Source organism: Aulonocara stuartgranti (genome assembly GCF_965226115.1).
Source record: "Aulonocara stuartgranti genome assembly, chromosome: 7".
NCBI classification, from domain to species: domain Eukaryota; kingdom Metazoa; phylum Chordata; class Actinopteri; order Cichliformes; family Cichlidae; genus Aulonocara; species Aulonocara stuartgranti.
Window position 1 is genome coordinate 28,665,540 of NC_138945.1, and position 20,425 is coordinate 28,685,964.

The 20,425-nt window shown below is 39.1% G+C and overlaps 2 protein-coding genes across 3 annotated transcripts in view; both read right to left on the reverse strand.

The window, feature by feature from the left end:
- rabgap1 (RAB GTPase activating protein 1) overlaps positions 1–20,425 on the reverse strand; it is a 76,500-nt gene that overhangs the window by 18,630 nt on the left and 37,445 nt on the right. For both annotated transcript variants that reach the window (XM_082539178.1, XM_082539177.1), the window contains 6 exons: positions 7,570–7,683; positions 4,444–4,518; positions 3,512–3,637; positions 3,081–3,224; positions 1,568–1,609; positions 599–727 (listed from right to left, as the gene is read on the reverse strand). In XM_082539178.1, the coding sequence (XP_082395304.1) occupies positions 599–727; positions 1,568–1,609; positions 3,081–3,224; positions 3,512–3,637; positions 4,444–4,518; positions 7,570–7,683 (630 nt within the window). The remainder of the gene's footprint in view (positions 1–598; positions 728–1,567; positions 1,610–3,080; positions 3,225–3,511; positions 3,638–4,443; positions 4,519–7,569; positions 7,684–20,425) is intronic.
- On the reverse strand, positions 14,498–19,895 carry LOC309712144 (putative G-protein coupled receptor 21). Its single transcript, XM_082542759.1, has one exon. The coding sequence runs from the start codon at positions 18,914–18,916 to the stop codon at positions 17,714–17,716; it is 1,203 nt and encodes a 400-aa protein (XP_082398885.1). The 5' UTR covers positions 18,917–19,895; the 3' UTR covers positions 14,498–17,713.

Consider the following 20,425-nt stretch of genomic DNA (forward strand, 5'->3'; position numbering starts at 1 on the left):
TTCTGGTGGTTATGATTTAAATTCAAAAGCGATACCTCCGATTTATTTCCAGCAGATATTTCTTTGCTGAAGATCATTACATGTTCTGCCTGCTGCCCAGCTGTCTAACTGCGAACCAAAAACTTCAAATCTCTCGGTCTCGGTCTGTGCAAATAAATATCTCTGCCCAAAGCTACCTTCAAAGTCAGGTCCCTTAAACTAGGCCAGACAGTTCAAAACGGGTCAGGACACAGGTGCGAGTGCGCCTGTTTGAGATACTGAAAAAGACACGTGTGTTTGATTTATCTGTTAAGGTTGGTGTAAAGCACGGCAGTGACCCCTAGTGGTATTTGAGAAATACTGCTTGAAAAAATCTTTTACTTTTGTGCATAATGATCTGCGAATGATCAACTAATGATCATATATCACATATTTGGTACCATATATTTTGTTTAATAATTTACTGTTCAGTTGGGTTTGAGGCTTTCTGAATATTTTAAGAAAATCATCTGTTTATTCTTATTTATACAAAATATGACAATAAGACACAAGTCTACTATCTTTAAGAAAAAGCCAGGTTGAGCAGGTATAAGTACTACATGCTCTGCTTTAAACTAACCTTCATGCTACAGGCCAGCTCCATCAGTTTCTTTGCGTTTTCCTCGGAGCGGTACCTCTTCGGAACAGGGACGCGAAAGAATTTGAGAGCACCCTCGAAGTCTGTTTGGATTAGATCATCTTTCGATGTCTGGGGAAAAGCAGATAAAAGGTAAATTAGACATAAATTTACATTACTCAAGCCTAAACAGCCTGTCAAGGAAAGACTCATTTCCTTTTTTGTTAAATGAAGAAACAATTCTTAAGGCAACATCCTGGGTTTGGTTAGGAACACGTGAGCACTAAGATAAAGACTGTGTTTGTGGCCAAGTCTATAAATCTATGGTAAAATAAAAGTTGTTCCACAGATTTATTTTATTCTGCCTGTTTATTTTATGGATGGAACTGTGTTCTTCAAGCACAACGTCCCCTTAAAAAAAAGCACGTGCACTGCTTTTAGCACAGAACAGAGGGGTGAGGCTGCACATGTCTCACATGCATAAACCTTTTAGAATTTGAGGTTCTGTTGGCACAACCACTCAAATCTTCTGGCCATCTTTGAATGCTCATTGGTTTGATGCTACAGTCACACTAAAGAAGACGGCGGTTGGAGCAGCACGACCAAATTTATTGCAATAAACTTGTGATCTCATTGACTTTTCAATGGTCACGTCGAAGACGGGGACCAGGTCAGTAAACCACTTGCAGTCAGCTGCTATGCTGAAAGCAACTTTTGTGTTTTAAAAATTAGACTGAACTTATTTGCAAACCTTCACCAATCTGCTTGAGTGACTGCAGTCTCAGGCTGCCTCCTGCCAGTCGACCTGCATAAATACCTTACCCAGATGTTAAGGGTGTTGCCAACAACACAATTGCAATCTACACACAATCATCAACCAATTTCCCCTCATCACAAGGAGGTTGCTGTCCCATTTTCACTTTGGTGTGGCTGAACAATAAAATAATTCGTTTTTTGTCTGGGCTTTCTTACCTTTAAAAGTGCCAAGGCCACATTGAAGATTACACTAATGCCCTGAGGGGAGAAAAAAACAAAATGAATTGATTAATTACTGTTGCTTAAAGTTTTAATGAAAAAAGCGACTGACAAAAATCACACATAAACGTTGTCATATGCTTATTCTTGAAAAAATAAAACATCTAAAACCCCATATTTAAGTGGTGTGCTTGTTTCTAGGGATATACTTTTACTAAGTATGTGGATAAGCACAGCGGCTGCTCCTTTTCTTCCCAGATGATTTGTTAAAGCGGTCTGACTTAATGGGGTAACTTCATATCTCTCCACAGGATCTGAAGACAGCTGCTCAGCTTGGACCGCTACACCGGAAGGTCAGACTTTACCCTGGTCTGAGTTATTGTGTGATCTGAAACAAGTCTCCCTGGGTCTGGTCATAAATTCCTAAATCTTGAACCACATCCCAAGTCCTGCTGCTTTCTTCCACCATCACTGGACTGACATCATTCAGCAGATTAATGAGACGAGGGTTTTCCTATATTCAGAGTTTCAATTCCCAGGGTAAAAAAAAAAAGATATCTATGGTACCTACGGTGCTGTGAAAAAGTTGTTGCGCCCTTCCTGATTTACTACAGTTTTTTATATTTGTCACACTTACATGTTTCAGAGCATTAAACAAAGTTTAATATCACACAAAGATAACCCAAATAAATTGTGTTTTTAAACAATGATTTCACTGATTAAGGAAGAAAACTTATCCAAACTTATCCAAACTTACCTGGTTCTGTGTGAAAAGCAATTGCCCATCTTGTTAAATCATGACTTAACTGTGATTAACCTAATTTTTGGAAAGCTGAGTTCAGCTTAAGTAAACAATATATTTGCATAATGACTGAAACTAGCAGATCATTCTTCACATGAATGATCAAGAAGCTGACCTCAGCTGAAAGTGAAGAAGTCACTTGGATGAGTGACGAAACATTTCTTCCACTAAAAACGCTACATCCAGATGAATCGAATCAACTTTTTGGGATTTCCTTACCTGGATGATTGAGCATCCATCAAGACATCTTTGTCTAATATCTGAATTTGATGATCTGAAACATTTTAGTGTGACAAGAGAAGAAAAATAAGGAAATCGGGAAGGGGAAAACCCTTTTTCACACCACTGTATAAAATTTATTTCAGAATCCGAGGCGATTTCCTTCTTGAGTTATCAATTCAAACAATTTTCAGAAGACTGGACCTCTGACCTTGAGCTGAAGGTTTAGGTCACAGAGATTCAAACTCCTTCAATATTTTTTGTAGACACACCTATGGTATGAATTTAAAACTCCTATGTCGCTTCATTCTCGAGTTACCCCACTCACAAACTTGGATCTCCATGTCACATCATGTCACCTGCCGGATTGGCAGGGTAACCACAACACCCCATCAGCCTTTAACAGCTGAGGGCATTTCTATGCCATGAGTTAATAAGTCATTACCTCTGTCGATTGAAGTCACTGAGGTTTGTGTTTAGATTACGAACCTCGCACAGCAGCAGGTCGATTATATGGAAGACCATGTAGAGGGGGAACTTGGCTGTGAAGAGAGTGAGGAACCACTGTGAGGCATACATGTGAGCCTCCAGGCCCACATTCAGGAAATGGTTGTACAGGTCTGGTATATATTCCTGGAACAGACACGTTGAAAGCAAGAAAAGCAATAAAGACACAAAAGGACATGGGGTTAGAGAAGCAGATTGAAGAATGTGGAGGAGGAGAAAAGGAAGATGTAATAAAAAAAAAGATAGCAAATGGGGGGGAAAGGAAGGAGAGCAGCTAGAAATCACTTCAATTCTACTTAAATACTAAGTAATACACCTTGCTGGTCTTATGTATTACATTATATAATATAATAGTATATATCAGTGTACAGGTGCGCAGAGCATTCAGTTATACAAGTTTATATCATACAAACCTGCATAAGTCTCTCAAGCTGAAAGAACTTGCAATGAAGATCTTCAAAGTTTTGCTTGAAAAGATCCCTGAGCCCATAATCAAACATGATCTTCACCAGGACACTGAATGCTTGCTCCTCTGGCATCTAAAGAAAACCAAGAGATTTACTTATTAGTGCCTTAAGTCAGTTCAGTCATGCTGAAAACAAGGGTTTCACATGAAGTTAACTGCAAAGTGCCCCAAGAAATTCTAAAATGTCACTTTAAAAAATCCTCTGGTCGGATGCTTTATAAAAATGGCCATTGTTTCTACACTAGGTGGCACTGTTGGCATTTCTCCGGACCACAGAGGAGTTTTAAAACAAGCTACAGGTTTCAGATGATCACTGTGACCATATTGTACACAAAAAAAAAAACAAAAAACCCCAACATTAAAGCCTTATGACTATGCAGAGTTCTGCGGTTAAAACCTTTGCTAGAGACTCATGCGTGGGGGTTACTGCAACATATACTCCTGAACACAACAACAAGATTAGGAAGTTGGTCTGGACTCCAAACACCTTAGATCCCAATGAGCAATTGTAGGATATGCTTGGTCCCAGTCAACACAGCCCATCCCAAGAGGGGACCTGTTTATTCCCCAGAGAGTCTGAGCTGTTTTGGCAGTGCAAAGGGAGAACTACTCAATATTAGGCAGGTGGTTTAATGTTGCCGTCTACATTACATAAACAAATAAAACCTCTAAAATTTCCTTTTATAGGTACTTATTGACCAAGTTCTGAGAGACATTAAACATAGGATGGAGGATGTAATAAATTAAGCCAATCCTCCAGTGTTTCTGAAAGCTGGAAGGGTATCGATGTCAAAGGAAATAAAACAGCCCCGCTCAGCTATGACACTATATTTGAAATACTTTTTTTTTTTCCCTGGACATGCTGGTATGTAAACTCACGTGCAACAGCAGCACTGCAGCCAAGAAGGACTGTCCCTGGCAGTACCCGATCTCCTCATCGTAAACAGAATAAGCCTAAAAAAAAGAATGCAGACAGAAAGAAAGGTAACAAACTAGTGTCACGATAAATAATAATAATTAAAAAAAAGAAATAAAGAAATTAATGTATTTGTATAGTATAGCATACATTTTTTTCTAAAGATTTGGGAAGTTACACCAAGGCTGCAAAGCAATGTGTAAATACTGATCTTGTGCTGCATTTAATTGATGGTGAGAACGTAATTAGTATACCATATATCTACATTTACAAGAAACATTAAACAAAACACATCAACAGAACAGGCAGTGACCGCCCACAATTACAGTAAGCCAAACAAAATGAAACAAATATCTTATTTTTTCACCCTCAGCACGCTGGTTTGGCTACAGAGAACTTAAATTATAATGAGTATGAGCTGTGTGGCAGTATAATAATGAAGAAAGACTGAATAGGACCTAAAGAAATCAAGTCTAACTGGATAGATTCAGAAACAAACAGAAAAGCAAGAAAAAAGGGGTCTGAAGGAAATGTTGGTACAAATGTTATGTATTAAATTGCTTTGGGAGCTAGGGAGAGAATCAGGCGAAAGGGCTGTAGTGGCCTACTGAGCTACAAACACAAATTATGAGCATGAATCAAACGGACAAAGTGTGGATCAATCCATACATGCAGGAGAGGGAGGGCCCGCTGAATTATTTAAACACACCTGAGGAGGTGGTTGTCTGGGAAGAGATGGATGTCCTCACCTGAGTTATACATAATAAATGACATGAAACTAAAAACTGAACGCACTGCAGTCGGGACATTCGTGACGAATTATGGAGGTATAGCTTCAGATGTATGTATGCATATTATTGACGCACGTGCTCGTTTTCATGAGAAAGAGAGCACAGATGCTCGATGATCAAAACGCCAACGTTTTGAATCAAACGCGCACACCAAACTACGCGTTCGATTTAAAAAAAACTTGTTTTGCTTTTCACTCTTATGAACTCACTGAACCACCCAGTAACCCGGTGAGAAAGTAAATTAATGAGCGGTTGATTTTAGCGTTGGCACCTTCAACTACTGCTCTACAGACCTACTGTGGAGCCAGTCATTTACATAGTAATTATATCGTATTCCAGAGAAATGTGATTCAATTTCACATGGAGATTATTTTTATTTCTGACAGGTTTCATCAAGAACGACGGCTGCAAGCTAACCAACTGCTTGTTTTTCACCTGTAATTACATGCAGTTTTATAAAAAAACAACTTCATGAGTGGGTGTGAGTTTACAAATCTATGTCAGGACACAAGCTGTCTATTACAGCTATTTATACTTCTTAATATTTAAAAGATTTATTAAATATTATGTGAATTTCAGTTTTGATTCAATTCCATTTAGTATGAAATTGAAATAGTGAGCCAAACCACAACAACAGGTGTGTCAAGGTGATTTATACCTTAGGTAAAGAACCTACAGTGTTAGAAAGACTACCCCAAAAATCAGACAATCCACAAAGAGCAGCACTAGGACTAGAAAAAATCCATTTTAACAGGAAGAAACCTCCAGACGAGCATGGAGGGTCAGCTATCTGCTTCGAGTGGTTGCAGGTGAGGGGAAAGAGGAAAGAAGGAAGAGTTTATAGGGAGACGGGACAAAACAATCTATGGGAGGGAGAAAACAAAATTTAATGACCTGCAGTAGTGGTGCATAAACATCTGGCAGTGAAGTGAGTTGAGTGGGAAAGGAAAAAACTTCATGCATGCAAAGACCACAAAATGCTGCCTTTTATAAGCAGAAAAGTAAACTAGCAGTGCACATTAAAGGTACACTGTGAAAAATATCACTGCTAGACATCAGTCGATTGCAGATTGGCCGCCATTCATGAAGTAAGTACAGAATGTCAGTCCTCCATTTATCTCAGCTGGAGTCCACGTCTATTCACACTGTAGGAGGCTGTAAAACTTTGTGAAAGGAGTCTGATACGAGTCGACGAGTCAGTGAAACTCACTTCTGTCTCATACTGAGGTGAGTTGTCGGTAAGTGTTGCTGTTTTGGTCACTGTTAGCCGGCGTTATTGAAACTGTCTTTGAAGCGGATCTGACATTCTGACACTCACGATGTGAGACTGTAATAAACAGGGACGGTCGCATGTCTAATCTGCTGACAATATCAGGAAAAAAACAAGCATGTTTATGCACATTTTCATGTGTTCAGAGCATGAGGCTTGAGGTGAGGAGGAAGAGGATGAGGTGGAAATGAGGGAGCAGAGAGAGAAGAAATGGATGAGGCAGACATAATAAGAATGGGATAATTAAAATATCCATGTATAAATAAAGTTTAAAATACCTATTTGTGATCTTTAAATTAAAAGTAATTTATGAGGCGTACTACATATGCCGCCGGCCTCTAGCTTGAAACATAAAAAATAATTAGGCGGAACAGCGACGCCCATCTCAGCTCAGATGGTGGCGCAACATGGCAAACATGGCAGCCCCTGCTCCTATGTAGTTTAAATGGATTAATTCCCAATTTATGACAATGCACTGATTATTGGAAGATATAATTATACACTAATCAATGTCTATTTATGAGTACGATGTTCTTTTTTCTATTGAATAAACTAAAAAAAATGACTCATTGTAATCTTTAAATGCAAACATATCAGATTATCCTGGAGTGCCTCTTGAAAACCTTTAAACTGCTCACTAATAGTAAAGCTTAACATTTATAATAAGTGGGAGCGTCATTTTAATCATCTCTGCTTAAGCCACTGGCCCAATATCCTTGAAGAGCACTGCGAAGTATTACTACTATTGTTCTTGACCCAGTTTATCACTCCCTGTTATTTCTTCATTATGTGTATTTTAAGCTGTAAATTTACACGCAGCAGAAGTTAATGTGGGGGAGAGTGGGGAAAAGAGTGCTGCTGACTTGTTTCTGCAGTTCTGCTACCAAATGGTTTACACCTCATTTGGCATACAGCTGTTGCAGTAGCTTTGTGCACTGTGTGAATCCATTTTAATGACTGCCTGGATAATGCCCTCTGCTGACTTCAGAGGAAAAATTAACCTCCTCCTTGTGTGTTAAGTGTCTCACCTTGCAGATCTTATAGAGGGAGTCTTGTCCATCTCCTCCAGTGTCTTTGAAGTAGTCGTGAGCTGGAAATGTCCGGTTAATGTCCCTGGTGATGGCGCTGTCCTGAGGGGACTCCTAAAAGTGAAAAGAGAAGAGAGAGAGAGAGGTTAAAGTGGATTGAAAGGAGGTGAAGAGGCAGAGGCAGGGTGAAATTCAGTAACTAAAACATTCAAAGCCATTTTTATTATTCGGTCTCTGCAAAAAGAGAAAAATCAATCCGCAGAGACCCAGCAGTGGTCAGTGCTGTAGAGTATTTGCTGGCCTCACACATTGCTGAGATTTACAGTATGGGGCAGGAATAAAAAGTGGTAGGACAGAGTGTTCCCTTCCACCGTACAGATTGTCCACAGCTCAGTGCCTTTTTATTTGTCTGTATCTGCCCACCCCACTTTGACTCTAATAATGACCACTTCTTCTTATACGTAATATAAGCATTAGTTTCTGATGGTATAGTACGTATGCAAACAACAGGCACATAACACAAAACAGATATTGTTATTTACTTGGTAAAACATGTTCAGTGAAACAAATAATATACTAACAGCTTTGCTTTTACCAAAAGTGGAAACTAAATGGTAATTTAATTTGTGTAATGTTGTATGTAAGATTCAATTCTTGGTTTGGTGACCTACTTGATGTCAACTAGATGGTCATTTGGGAAGAAAATAAACTGAGACTGAAATACTTTACAGCAACTATAAACTGAATTTAACAACTGCATCAGGTTTAAGACATATTGTCTTTAGAGAGGGATAGATGGATGGCTTAAGCAGTTATTATCCAGACTGCTGTGTGCTCTTAAGGTTTTGCTATTGCACGCTTTTTTTTTTCTGTAAAATTGAAAGTACATGCCATCAAGGTTAATTATTTGCGCTACTGTAACACAATACAGTTCTATTTGGTCCCAACATCAATATTTTAGACAAATTCACATTTCTTTTCAAACTAATGACCCAATTTTGCTATTTGCACTTTTTTATTATTATTATTATTATTATTATTATTATTATTATTATTATTATTATTATTATTATTATAGTAGTAATAACTTTCATAGCAAGTTTATATAACCGGTAAGATATTTCACTAGATGAAAATGCAAGGGAGAACAAGAAGATTCAAAAAATCATCTTCTTGGGAGTACACAAATGTTCCAAATCCATCTAGCAGCCCTGGTATATTTCAGTGTAGACCAACTAACTGACTTGGGCCATGCAGCAGGACAATGCAATGGCATGGCCGACTCAAAGTGCAGACCTCAACCCGACTGAAATACTGTGGACCTTTAGAGAGCTCAACATAAACAAATGCCCGCAAACCTCAATGAAGTAAAGCAATGTTGTAAAAAAGAGTGGGCCAAAGCTTCTCCACAACAATGTAAAAGCCTGATAAAGTCATAAAGAAAACTATTACTTCAAGTTATTGCTGTTAAAGGTGGTCCTACAAGCGACTAAATCCTTAAATGTGCTTAGTTTTTCACAGAACCGCATGGCTGTATGTGTGGAGATTGCACACAGTACATATACAAGCCTGGGGAAACGTATTTCTTTGGCATATCACTCCACAGAGTGGATATACTACACACACATAGATCAGTGAATAATATAATCTAAACTAGCCGTGCTTTGCAAAGATTAATCACCACTTAATTCATTATTCATCACAAGTGAATTTCAGAGACACGGCCTCTAAATAAAAAATCTTACTCTGTAACTCCCCATTTGTATACAACAAATCAAACCCACTTTTAAACCATAGCTTTATGTAGCATTTGTGGGTAAAAGAAGTATAAATTTGGGACTATGTATTGGGTGATGTTCACTGAACTTTGTAATCTGGTGCCGGGATCATTCTCTCAAGCAAAATGAGGGCGTTGGCGCGACAACAGAGGGAAACACTTTCAGTCATCGGTGTAAACCTATAATGTCTCAGCCAAAAATGTTAAATTAACCTTTTTTTTTTTTTTTTTTTTTAATTGTAAGACTCATTTCATACATGTAGGAAAATGTTTCCATTACATGCTGGAAATTCATAAATTACACCTAGAGTTATTTGCTTGTATGTTTTTTTAACCATTGCTGAAGAGCACTTTAGCATAACTAAACCTTTATTAATCCCTACAGGGGATCAAATTCTGTCCGAGAAAACAATCCTGCAAACCCATCCTCAAAGTAGATGTAAACTTAAAAGAGAACCCTTCACTTAAATCGTCAGTGTTTTCAAACCACTCGTGCTCCCTTTGTAGCTAATTATACCTTTTTGGTCACTCTGTTACTGTACCCATCAAGTCCCTCCTTTTTCCGAGGTTTCTGTTCCAACTTCCACAAAGGAAGAGAGTGTAACAAAAATAATGCAAGTATGAGAAGAAATGCAGGAAGAAAGGGATATTTAAACAAAGCAAGCTAATGGGGATAAGAGACCAACAACAGTGGTCCACTCCACGACTAACACCACACCCTAAAAAACACTGAGTGTGTATACATGTATGGTATTGTGTGAATTGTAGACCTTGGGAATATGGGATGAAGACTTTATGTTCTGTTCTGCCTTCAAACGACTGTTTTAGAGTAAATAATTGACTTTAAGGTTGAGGTTAAATGAGGTTATGTTGTGATAAAGGTTGGTGTAAGGCTCAGGCAGTTAGCTGTGACAGTTAAGAACAAGGGGAAGGTGTTAAGTCAGTGAGTGAAAGTGATTTAACTAGATGAAATTCAGAGTAATTTTGGTGACTATAGAGTTGGTTTTTTGGTTGTCACAGAGCTGGAGCTCTGAATTACACTGTAGCTCTCGTTCAATCGGACATACACAATAACAAATCTAATTATCTGAGATTAGTCATGTTCACTTTTAAACACGGTCACCTTGCTAGCAGCAAGTTGGATCCCCATTTTACTTTTCCACGGCATAGCTTCAACCAGCTGCTAGAAATATTCCTCACAACTTTTGGTCCACATTGACATGACAGCATCACACAGTTGCTACAGATTTGTCAGCTGCACATCCAAAAGTCCTCTATTGGGTTGAAATCGGGTGGCCTGGTACAGAACAGTGAACTCTTTGGCATGTTCAAGACACCAGTTTGGGATGATTTGAGCTTGTGACATGATGCACTATCCTGAGGGAGAAGGCTATAAAAAGCTGGGCACACTGTGGTCATAAAGGGATAGACAAGGTCAGCAACACCACTAAGGGTCCCAAATTATGTCAAGAAAGTCTTCTTTGGTTCAGGCACCTGAACCATGGATCCATGCTTTCATGTTGTTTATGGCAAATTCTTGATGTCACAGCACAAATCAAAACTCATTAAAAAAGGCGATCCTGTGTGAAATTAAGCTACAGTTTTCTGTTCTTAGCTGACAGGAGTCCCACCTGGTGTGGTCATCTGCTGCTTTAGTCCTCTGCTTCAAGTTTCGATGTGCTGTGCCCTCAGAGACGCTCTTCTGGGATCAATAAAGCATTTCCCCCCCAGACAGCTGCTGCTCACTGGATATTTTCTCTTTTTCTGACCATTCACTGTAAACCCTTGAGAGGGTTGGGTTGTGTGGGAAAATCCAAGCGGATCAACAAGACTCAGACCAGCCTGTCTGGCACCAACAACCATGCCACATTCAAAGTCGCTTAAATCACTTCTGTTCCCCATTCCAGAGCAGAAGTGATTGAGACATTTAGCCTCAATGGTACTAAAAACTTGTGTCCCAGAAATCTATTTATTCAAAGAGAAAACCATTGCATCCAATGTGGCACATCCCACAGAGCTATAGTCTCTCTGTGAAAGATAACCATCCATGTTTATACAAGCACCACTTAGCCATACTTATCGTAAGTGTTTAGAGCATGCACAAAGACTTCTGACATAATGGCCAATTAGCTTCCTCCCTATCTGTCAGCTCAGTTAAAGAAAAGTTCAGAATTAGAGTAGCACGAGAGAGGAAGAAAATGCATTTAGTATCTCAACATAATGTACGGAAGCATGAGAGGAAGTGAGAAAAAGAAACACAGAGAAGCAGAAAGAGAGAAAACATGAAAGATAAAATACATCTGGAGCTAACTGGAAAATTATCAATGGAATTAGAGTACGAACAGAAAACAAACAAAAACAAGACCAAAAAAAAGATCTCAGAAAAAATTATATTGATTCATGTCAGAGCCTGACTAATATGGAACCAATATCACTACCAATTACCAATATTTGATGATTAAAAAAAAACACTTTCTGCTCTTCTGATTCATCAGCTGATATTTTTCTATAATTTGATATATTTAGTTTTACGTTTACTTGTTCACGTGTTACCTGACTCTCCTTCATTCTGCTGCTTTTTGTATAATATGGACAGACTCGTAAATAGCCAATGTCAAACGGTAGTACAAGCTACCAGTTAGTCAGTCTCTACTTGAGACCACTATGCCCGTTAAAGAGGGTCTATTTTGCTCATTTACTGCTCTATATTGATATTCTATGACTCTACTAAATGAGCTCTCCACAATTCCCAACTTAAAATAATTCCTATTTATCTTACAGTGGGCAATTGCACAGCTCCCCTCCTTGGTGCATACTCTGTCTAAAAAAAACCCATTTTAGCTTCTTTTCCTCTCACTTTAAGCCAACTTGTTTTTCCTGATTGGAGCTGTGTGCCTGTGATGCCCTTATCAATGACAGCCATTTTACACTTTTGTAAAAGCATCGCAGAATATAAGAAAAATCATATTACTTCCCCTTTGAAGCAGCCATTTTCTCTAAAGTGGACTCGGCAGATATGTTGTTCTAAGATTCTCGGAGGACTTGCCACAATTATTTATTCATTTGCATTTAGGTTGTCTCAGATCGGCCTTTTCTGTAGTTCTCTCTATTCTCGAGCACACCAGCCTGTTTCTGTTTAAAAATCTGTACAAACATTACAGATGCATCAGAACACTTTTGGCTATCAGTAACAAGTACTGCTGAGACCCACAACACCCATAAACTGAGTGAAAGTCCAGGAACAAAACATTTTCTGACAGAACACCAATAAAATGTCTTCACTGGGGGTAAGCCAAAAATGGCTGCGCTACAGTGCAAATGTGTGTGTGTGTGTGTGTGTGTGTGTGTGTGTGTGTGTGTGTGTGTGTGTGTGTGCGCATGAATCTAAAGCTTGGAGTTAAGCACTAGACTAGAGCTTCCGTGAGAAGGCTGAATAGCTAGCTCTCTATTGTTTACGTCCCCGATTTTCTCTGACTCAACACAATAGCTGACATGTCACTCTGTTATTCTTTCTCTGCTCCTAAAGGACCCTACCAAGACACCAAGAGAACATGGGGTGATATTTATCAAGCTTGCCATAAACCTTTCACCCTGAACAAAATAATACAAAGTGCTGCATTTAGATTACTTAACTTGATTTAAATGTAAATGGAAGAATAAATGGTGAATGTTTTACTGTCCTGTTTTTAAAAAAAAAACGTAAAAAAAAAACAACGTAAATATAACTGAGATGAATTCAGTGATTCCTTCTCTTTTCTTTAAAATGACTGGTAAATAACACTTGCTTAGGCTTCCCATAGTGCAGTTTCCTCACCTTAGCATCAGCCATAATTAAATCTTAATAGTCTGTCTCATGCCCTACTTTCTGTGCCATTTGTGCACTGGTTTCACTGCCTCAGCAAAAGGAGAGCAGACAAAATATGAATCTCATCAGAATAGAAATGACAAGTAATGTCAACTGCCACATATTTTACATCAGTTTCAGCAGCATTCAAATTCAGCTGAATAGCTGCAGGCAGAAATATGCTGCTTTTCGAGAGATCTGACATTTTGACTAGTGAAAACTTGGGAAATCAACAACAAAATTCAAAATTTAACCTCAGTTCTCCTTGTTTTAGTTCAGATTCAGTTGAATAGACTGAAATAACATCACATTTATTTGCCTAGTACAGATACACAATGCACAAAAATGCTACAAAAACAAGGCAACAAAGCATTGAGTAAATCAGAAGAATCTCACGTCCACCAGCAGCAAAAAAAACATTTAAATTATCCCCACATTCATGATTCACAAAAGCTAACATCTCACGCAAACCTCATCAGAAATTCAACACCGTTGGCAAATAAAATATTTTGCATTTTAGTATTATTTTAAAAATGGAGTGGCTCTATTTTCTCAATCTGAAACTTACATAGTTCCGACTGTTCATTACATGTATTATTCAGTGTTCAATGTGGGCAAGAGTAAAAATCTTGACTTTGGAAGCTTTCCAGAATACACCTCACTTACAGTGCTCAGGTTCCTCTTGTGTATTTAAAATAATCAGTTCCTTAAAACAGCTGCATCATAAGTCAGCCTTTAATGACACTGCCTGTTTTGACTAAAGCAGGACGATAAAATGATCTTGATAATTTTCCGGGGAAAGAAAACCCTCCATAACAATGATGATAACAGACGAGTAATTTACAAGAAAAACAAAACAAAACACAGTTTTGAATGTGGGTCAGCCCTAATTTGCTGATTACACTATCAGACTACAAGAGGGCAATGTAGATGACACGTGCAGGGCCAAGTCAAGGGTAAAAAATAATTTTTAAACTAAAAATACAAAGCCAGTCTCAAGGCGACACAAAGACTTCTAAGATTGGTAAATTGCGGTTAAGAGAGGCCCTAAAACAAATCAACAATATGTCTTCACCACCATTTTAACAGGTAGTTGTACTCCTCACTAACTATAGAAAGACCAACGTACTAACGCTATCTTTGCCTTTTCAGTCATAGTACCTGTGACGGGAATTGGACAAATCACTTTATCATTAACCTTTTCCATGACAAACGATTCGTTTATCCAAGTGAAAAAAATCCAATAAATGACACTTTTATCCATTAAAGTATGTGACTTCATTAGGACAAAAGACAAAGACGCTGTATGCTCATAAAGACATTTAAATTTATTCAAATGCGCTTTGATTACAGCCAAAGAAAAGGATATAAGCTTCTGGATGTTCAGAGTCATTTTAGTTTTCTTTCTTTGCATCTACTGAATACATTTTCATGACCTTTCTGAGTTTACTAATCAGTCTGTTGCAGGTGAACTATGTGCTCATTTACTATTGTGCCCACCAACAATTCTTTTCCTCTCTCTCACAGAAGAATGCTGCATTTAAGCTACAAATGACTTCCTAAACCAGCTGTAGCGGCCACATTTCCTCTTGTTCTTTAAAATCTTACCCAGCGTGCCATAGTTGTTCCTCATAGTCACCAGTGTCATGTCCTTGAGAACATGGAAGTGATTATTTTCCCACAAGACAGACTGAATGTGTACGCAAGATCAATGATGTGTCACCATTATACGCTACAATTTACAAAACTGTACCTTTAAGTTTTATAGTTTTAAATTAGTCAACTTTAAAAGCCATCAGTCTTTACAAATTGTGTTTACAGCAGAAAATTTAAACAGAAATATCTAAAAACAAACTTCAGTCTTTTTAATCAGTAAGCATGCTGCTAATCCTACCTAGATTGCGCAACATTTATCACTTTACAAGAACAAAAGGAAAAAAGTGAGTAGAAAAGAAATTTGTATAGTTTAACAATCAAACATTCAGTACGGCAATATTGTACACTTGTTTAGAGACTGAAACAAAAATAGGAAAGATTACAATATTTGGCATTGCTACGCAGATTACAGTATTTAAAGACAACATGTGAATCTATCTACCACCACAATACTTCATACTCACATACACTCACAACGCACAGAGGGGAAACACTTGAGGGAAGTGCAGCTAATAAAGAAATGAGCAAAGGGGAAAGCTTCAGTAGCACCCTTGCTGGAAAATCTTAAACAGTCCAAATTCAACCAATGGTCGCATCCTGACATATCTGTAAACTCTCATACACAACAAGCACACATGAATGAATAAATGCAAAAGAAAAAAATAAATAAAATAAAAAATTGTTTAAATTGTTCTCAGTCATGTTTTCACTCCTGGTTAATTTTGATTGTACAGAACAGATAAACAATGACAAAAGTGAACTTGTGAAATATAAGTATAATTTGCAAATATATTTCACAACTCGTGTGGTTCAGGTTACTCCGCAGTGAATGTGGACCTGACATTTTCATTTCTGTACGTGCGTACAATTGACAGTTTGTGCCTTCCAAAAACAGCCAAGTGTTAATAAACAGAGCCCTCTCTAGCTGTTAGAGGAAATCATTTCCCAACAGTTTAAAATCGTGTTTCTATCAAGGCAACGATATATCTCAGTAGTCTGAGAAACAGTCATATTCATGCACACAAGGCATCGCCGACCCACCGCAAACTTTGAGTAAAATCCGCTAGCATTGATCTTTTATACACTAGAGAAAAGTGGAAAAATATCCACGAATACCTACTGAACTCTCTTTGGTAGTTTAAATAAAATGTATAAAGCTCGAATTTCTCTAGCTAACCAAACGCATAAAAGAAGACTCCATAGCTCATCGCAAAAGTAATTCCTCGCAAATTTAGAGCTTAGGACGGTATGCACACAACCAGTCCCTCTTCTTGTTGCCGCACAGAGGTAAGCCTGCTGGCAGAGTGAATGGGCTATTTGTCTGTTCTGATTGCATGTGATCCCTGTTTGTTTGCGTACACGTGTACTAGATCCCAAATGCAGGCACAGTAATGCAGTCACAACACAGCAAACATCTAAGATTGTACTAAACAAAACAAAAAAAAGGAATCATTTGAGATTGTTACAAATATCTGACTCAGGATGTCATAGGATTGTTTCTCCTACCAATCCAAAAGATAAGGGGTAAGGCTCACAGTTGAATGGTTATTCATATGAATGCTAATGTAAATGCTCTTGGGCAGTAACTGTGGGTGAGGCTCGGAGCACTGAAAATTTTTGACTGGTCAAGTACTTCTGGCATTTCAGTCAGACGGTCTCGCAATCATAAAAATCTTTAAAGAACAATAGTCATTAGGAACAGCCCAAAGAAAATGTTCAGTTCCTTAAAAAAAGTTAATAAGTTTAGGCTTTTGTGGTTGAAAATATAGTTGTGGTTTTTTTTCTTTGCTTCTTTGTTTTTCCTCTAACCAACAAGAAAAATCTCTTAAAAAATAAATAAAATTAGCCCAAAGATGTACCAATAATCAATATAAAATAAGTGCAATAATACATCCTTCCTCGGCCTTTCAGTGCCCCAGAAACACAAAATCACATTTGCTACATAATCATAACAAAGGTGCAATGACATATTACTTGAAAGAGATATTCACTAATCATTACATCTGCATTTTTCAGGTTAACAGTCATATGCCAAAGCTGGTTACCATACTATATTACAAAGAAAATGGATGTAGTGTGCAAACTCACAAATCATTTAAAGACATTTGTGAGCAACATCAATAAATAGGTTAATCTAAAATTCAAAGTCGGTAAATCTAGGTGGGTCTACACCTACCTACTCCTTCAGCGACAAGAGACAACAAATATTTAAAGAAAAAAAGTTGCATCATTTTTAATATTTAACACTGATTTATGGTATGAGGACTGAAAACCATAATTAACGAGCTGGTTGTTATCAGTTAGCTTCAGTACATCGATCCTTAATCACAGAAGTCACTTGTTCTGTTTGCATTCATCTATCCTGCGCTTCATTCAGTATTACTTATGTGACGATGATCTGGCAAATGAAGTGAAATCACTTTATTTCAGAAACGGCACATTTAGTTTTTCAACACAGTTTCGGTAAGGGTTTTTGTTATAACAATTTAAGGATTCACTTAAAAAAGGAACACTGGTAGATAAACCTTTTGTTCATCCTCAAGTTACTTTACGTCTACGGCTCTCATATACTTTTTTTTTCCTTATTTCAACCCCCCTCCACCTATCATGCCTGTCCTTGACCATTTTAAAACATCATGAAGAGCCACTTTTTTTTTTTCTCATAGATTTACTCTCGACTTATTCTACTTGCCAGCTGTGGCTTGTGCAGAGAGGATGCTTGTCTAACTTCCAAATGCAACAGAAACGGCATAGGCTATTCAACACCTTGTTCCATCTCTTTACAGCACATTTTAGCAGCATTTTAACAGCCATCACTTCAGCCGTTTCTTACGTGTCCAAATGCCAATTTGGCAAAAGTGTTTACCCTACACGTGACATGTTGTACCAGTTCTCATCTCCCCGTGACCATATCCCCACCCCTTTTCAGCAGAACCAAAAAAAGCCTTTTTGGTGTTCCTAACCCCATAGTTGCTGCCGCTGCGCTGCAAACAGAAAGAGCAGAGACGTTTGAGGCCCTTCCTGAAGGCAGAGTTGGAGAGGCTGTAAATGAGGCAGTTACAGAAGCTGTTACTAATAGCCAGCCATGTGGTAAGGAATGATGCTGCAGGGTGGTGGTAGATCCCTCCACTCTCCAACAGAAAGTAGAGGATATAGGGCAACCAAAGGATATAAAACACACTAGTAATGCGAAACAACACCATAGCATAACGTCTGTCTGGGTATGCTGATGTGGACTGCTGATACTGGGGTTGGGACAAGTGGGGTAACTGTCCTTGCTCTACTGTACTGTTGTCCTTGACCACAGAGCCAACTGCGATTCTTGGGCCCTGCAGTTGCTGAGGTCCATAACGTGCATGGCGCTCGCTGATCTCTCGGGTGTGCTGTCGGCAGATCTTGAAGATGTTTGCGTAAGTGAAACAGACAGTTAGAGCAGCTGGAGCGTAGAGCAGCGTAACAATGAAGGTTGTGAAAGCCCGACTTGTCCTCCATTCCACTGCGCACCACTCCACAACATCGCCATGATAACCAGGTTTCCCCCATCCAAGAAAAGATGGGAGAAACACCAGAGCAGAGTAAAGCCATATCAACACAATACAGCAGCGCACTCGACAAGGTGTCACTAGGGATGCATAAGTCAGAGGCCGTGTGATGGCGATGTAGCGGTCTACACTCACGCATGCTAAAGACACCATTGAAACTGACTTTAAAACAGATACCATGTACCCGAACACCTGACAGGTGAGTTTGGGATCGAAGCTCTGAAGATGATGGAGTAGGGACAGGGAGGGGAAAAGGCAGCTGACTCCCACCAGCAGATCGGCATATGCCATAGTCTGGATGAAAGCACTGGTGGTGTGCTGGCTGAGCAGAGGGGCACAGTGAAACACAAAAATCACCACTAGGTTACCAGAAATAATGAGAACAGTCAGGAGAAGTATGATCGAAACTTCAAGGAGGCAGGTCGTGAAAATCTGGGAATAGCCTATCTCGAGTAAGCAAAAGGGAGCAGATGAGTTTGAGAAGTCAGCAGAGCTCTGGTTCAGTGGATCCAGCGAGGAATTCATCATCTTGGGCAGAAATATCTGTCCGAAGGGCTCTTCAAGGATACAGTAAATCCTAGAAGCCACTACTTTGCCCGGTCGCTGGGTAGAGCTCAGAGAAGCTGTATGGTTTCAGTCCAAATGCAGTGCTCCATAATGAGACTGCTGGCGTTTATCATTTCAAATGAATGAAAGACTGAAAGACCATAAAAAGGTGAGAAAGTCCCCAGGAATTGTCTTCAGAGCAGGCTGTTAAGGTTTCCAAATGATGCAATACGGGTCCTTTTCTTTTTCCTGTTTCGGCACTGCAAAATTCCCAGTTGAAGGCACAAAGAAGAGCAAAGAGACAAAAATTTGACTTTTAAGGAATTCCAGTCCGACTTGCTTGAAATGCCTCCCTTCCCTATATAGTCTGAGATGTCATCAACATCTGCTGCAGCTGCAGAAATCCCAGACTGAATCTCTCTCTTTTCTGTCTACAGTCCACAGAGTCACAGACACAGCTTCCAGTGAGGAGACATTATTGTTTAATGTGCTGCATACATAATTTACATGAAAGATTAAGCATCATTTTTATTCAGTCCATTAACTTGCTTGTCTTTCCTCTTCCCCCCCGTTTCTTATCCTCCAGCTCTGATTTCTTGCTGCCGTTTCCGCCTCTCTGCTTGCTCTTGCCTCAGTTTCTGTCTAGTCCTTCGCAGAAAGATCACAGCAGAATGCCTTGAGCTGTGAGGATGAAGAAGGTGTGCGAGGTGACCGGTATTCAAAATGCACGCACGCCCACCTCAGCTGGGAAGGGCATCACCTTTGTCTGTAGTGGAAATCAGGCAGGCAGGCAGGCAGGCAGGCAGGCAGGCTGGCTGGCTGGGAGAACCCCCAGTGTTCATTTATTCTCCTTTGCTGTCTCTTTCTCACACTACTCGCTCTCTCTGCCTCTCTCTACAGAAACAGTGGCACTGAGGCACCACCCCCTTCCCAGTGGTTCCAACCAATGATCAACTGCAAAGACACGAGGCTACCCTCCTTCCACCACCCTCCCACTCCTCCCCGTTCTTTTTTTTTTTTCCTTGGTGCCAGTGTTTCTCATAATCACCCCAAGACTTAAACATGATGTTTCACACTGCTAAAATTAGAAACATTCATTGTAACACAGAACTTGTGAATTTGACTTTTAAAATCTCTCATCCCCCCACAAACACAGGCAATCAGGCAGCAAGAATCTGCCCAGTCTCTTTCTAGACCCCAGTACACAGCATTTGTAAGTAAAGCGCTGCTGAAAACAATAACCACATGTTTTAGTACAGCTTACAGGAAATATTTCTATTATTAATCTTGGAGCAATCCACACAGGGAAAAAACAAATAAAGAACCAACAGCCCCACTATAGCTTTAGATTTCAATAGGCCAATAGATGCACAACCCTGTACACAAGTTAAACCAGGTGTTAAATATATGGGTTTAAAATCTGCATGTAACACTACTCAACAGGGGACAACTCAAATTCAGAAAAGAAGGCCAAACTCAAATGTTATTGTC

Coding starts and splice junctions, on each gene's coding strand:
- LOC309712144 (XM_082542759.1), bottom strand. CDS start 18,916: ATGATGAATTCCTCGCTGGATCCACTGAACCAGAGCTCTGCTGACTTC.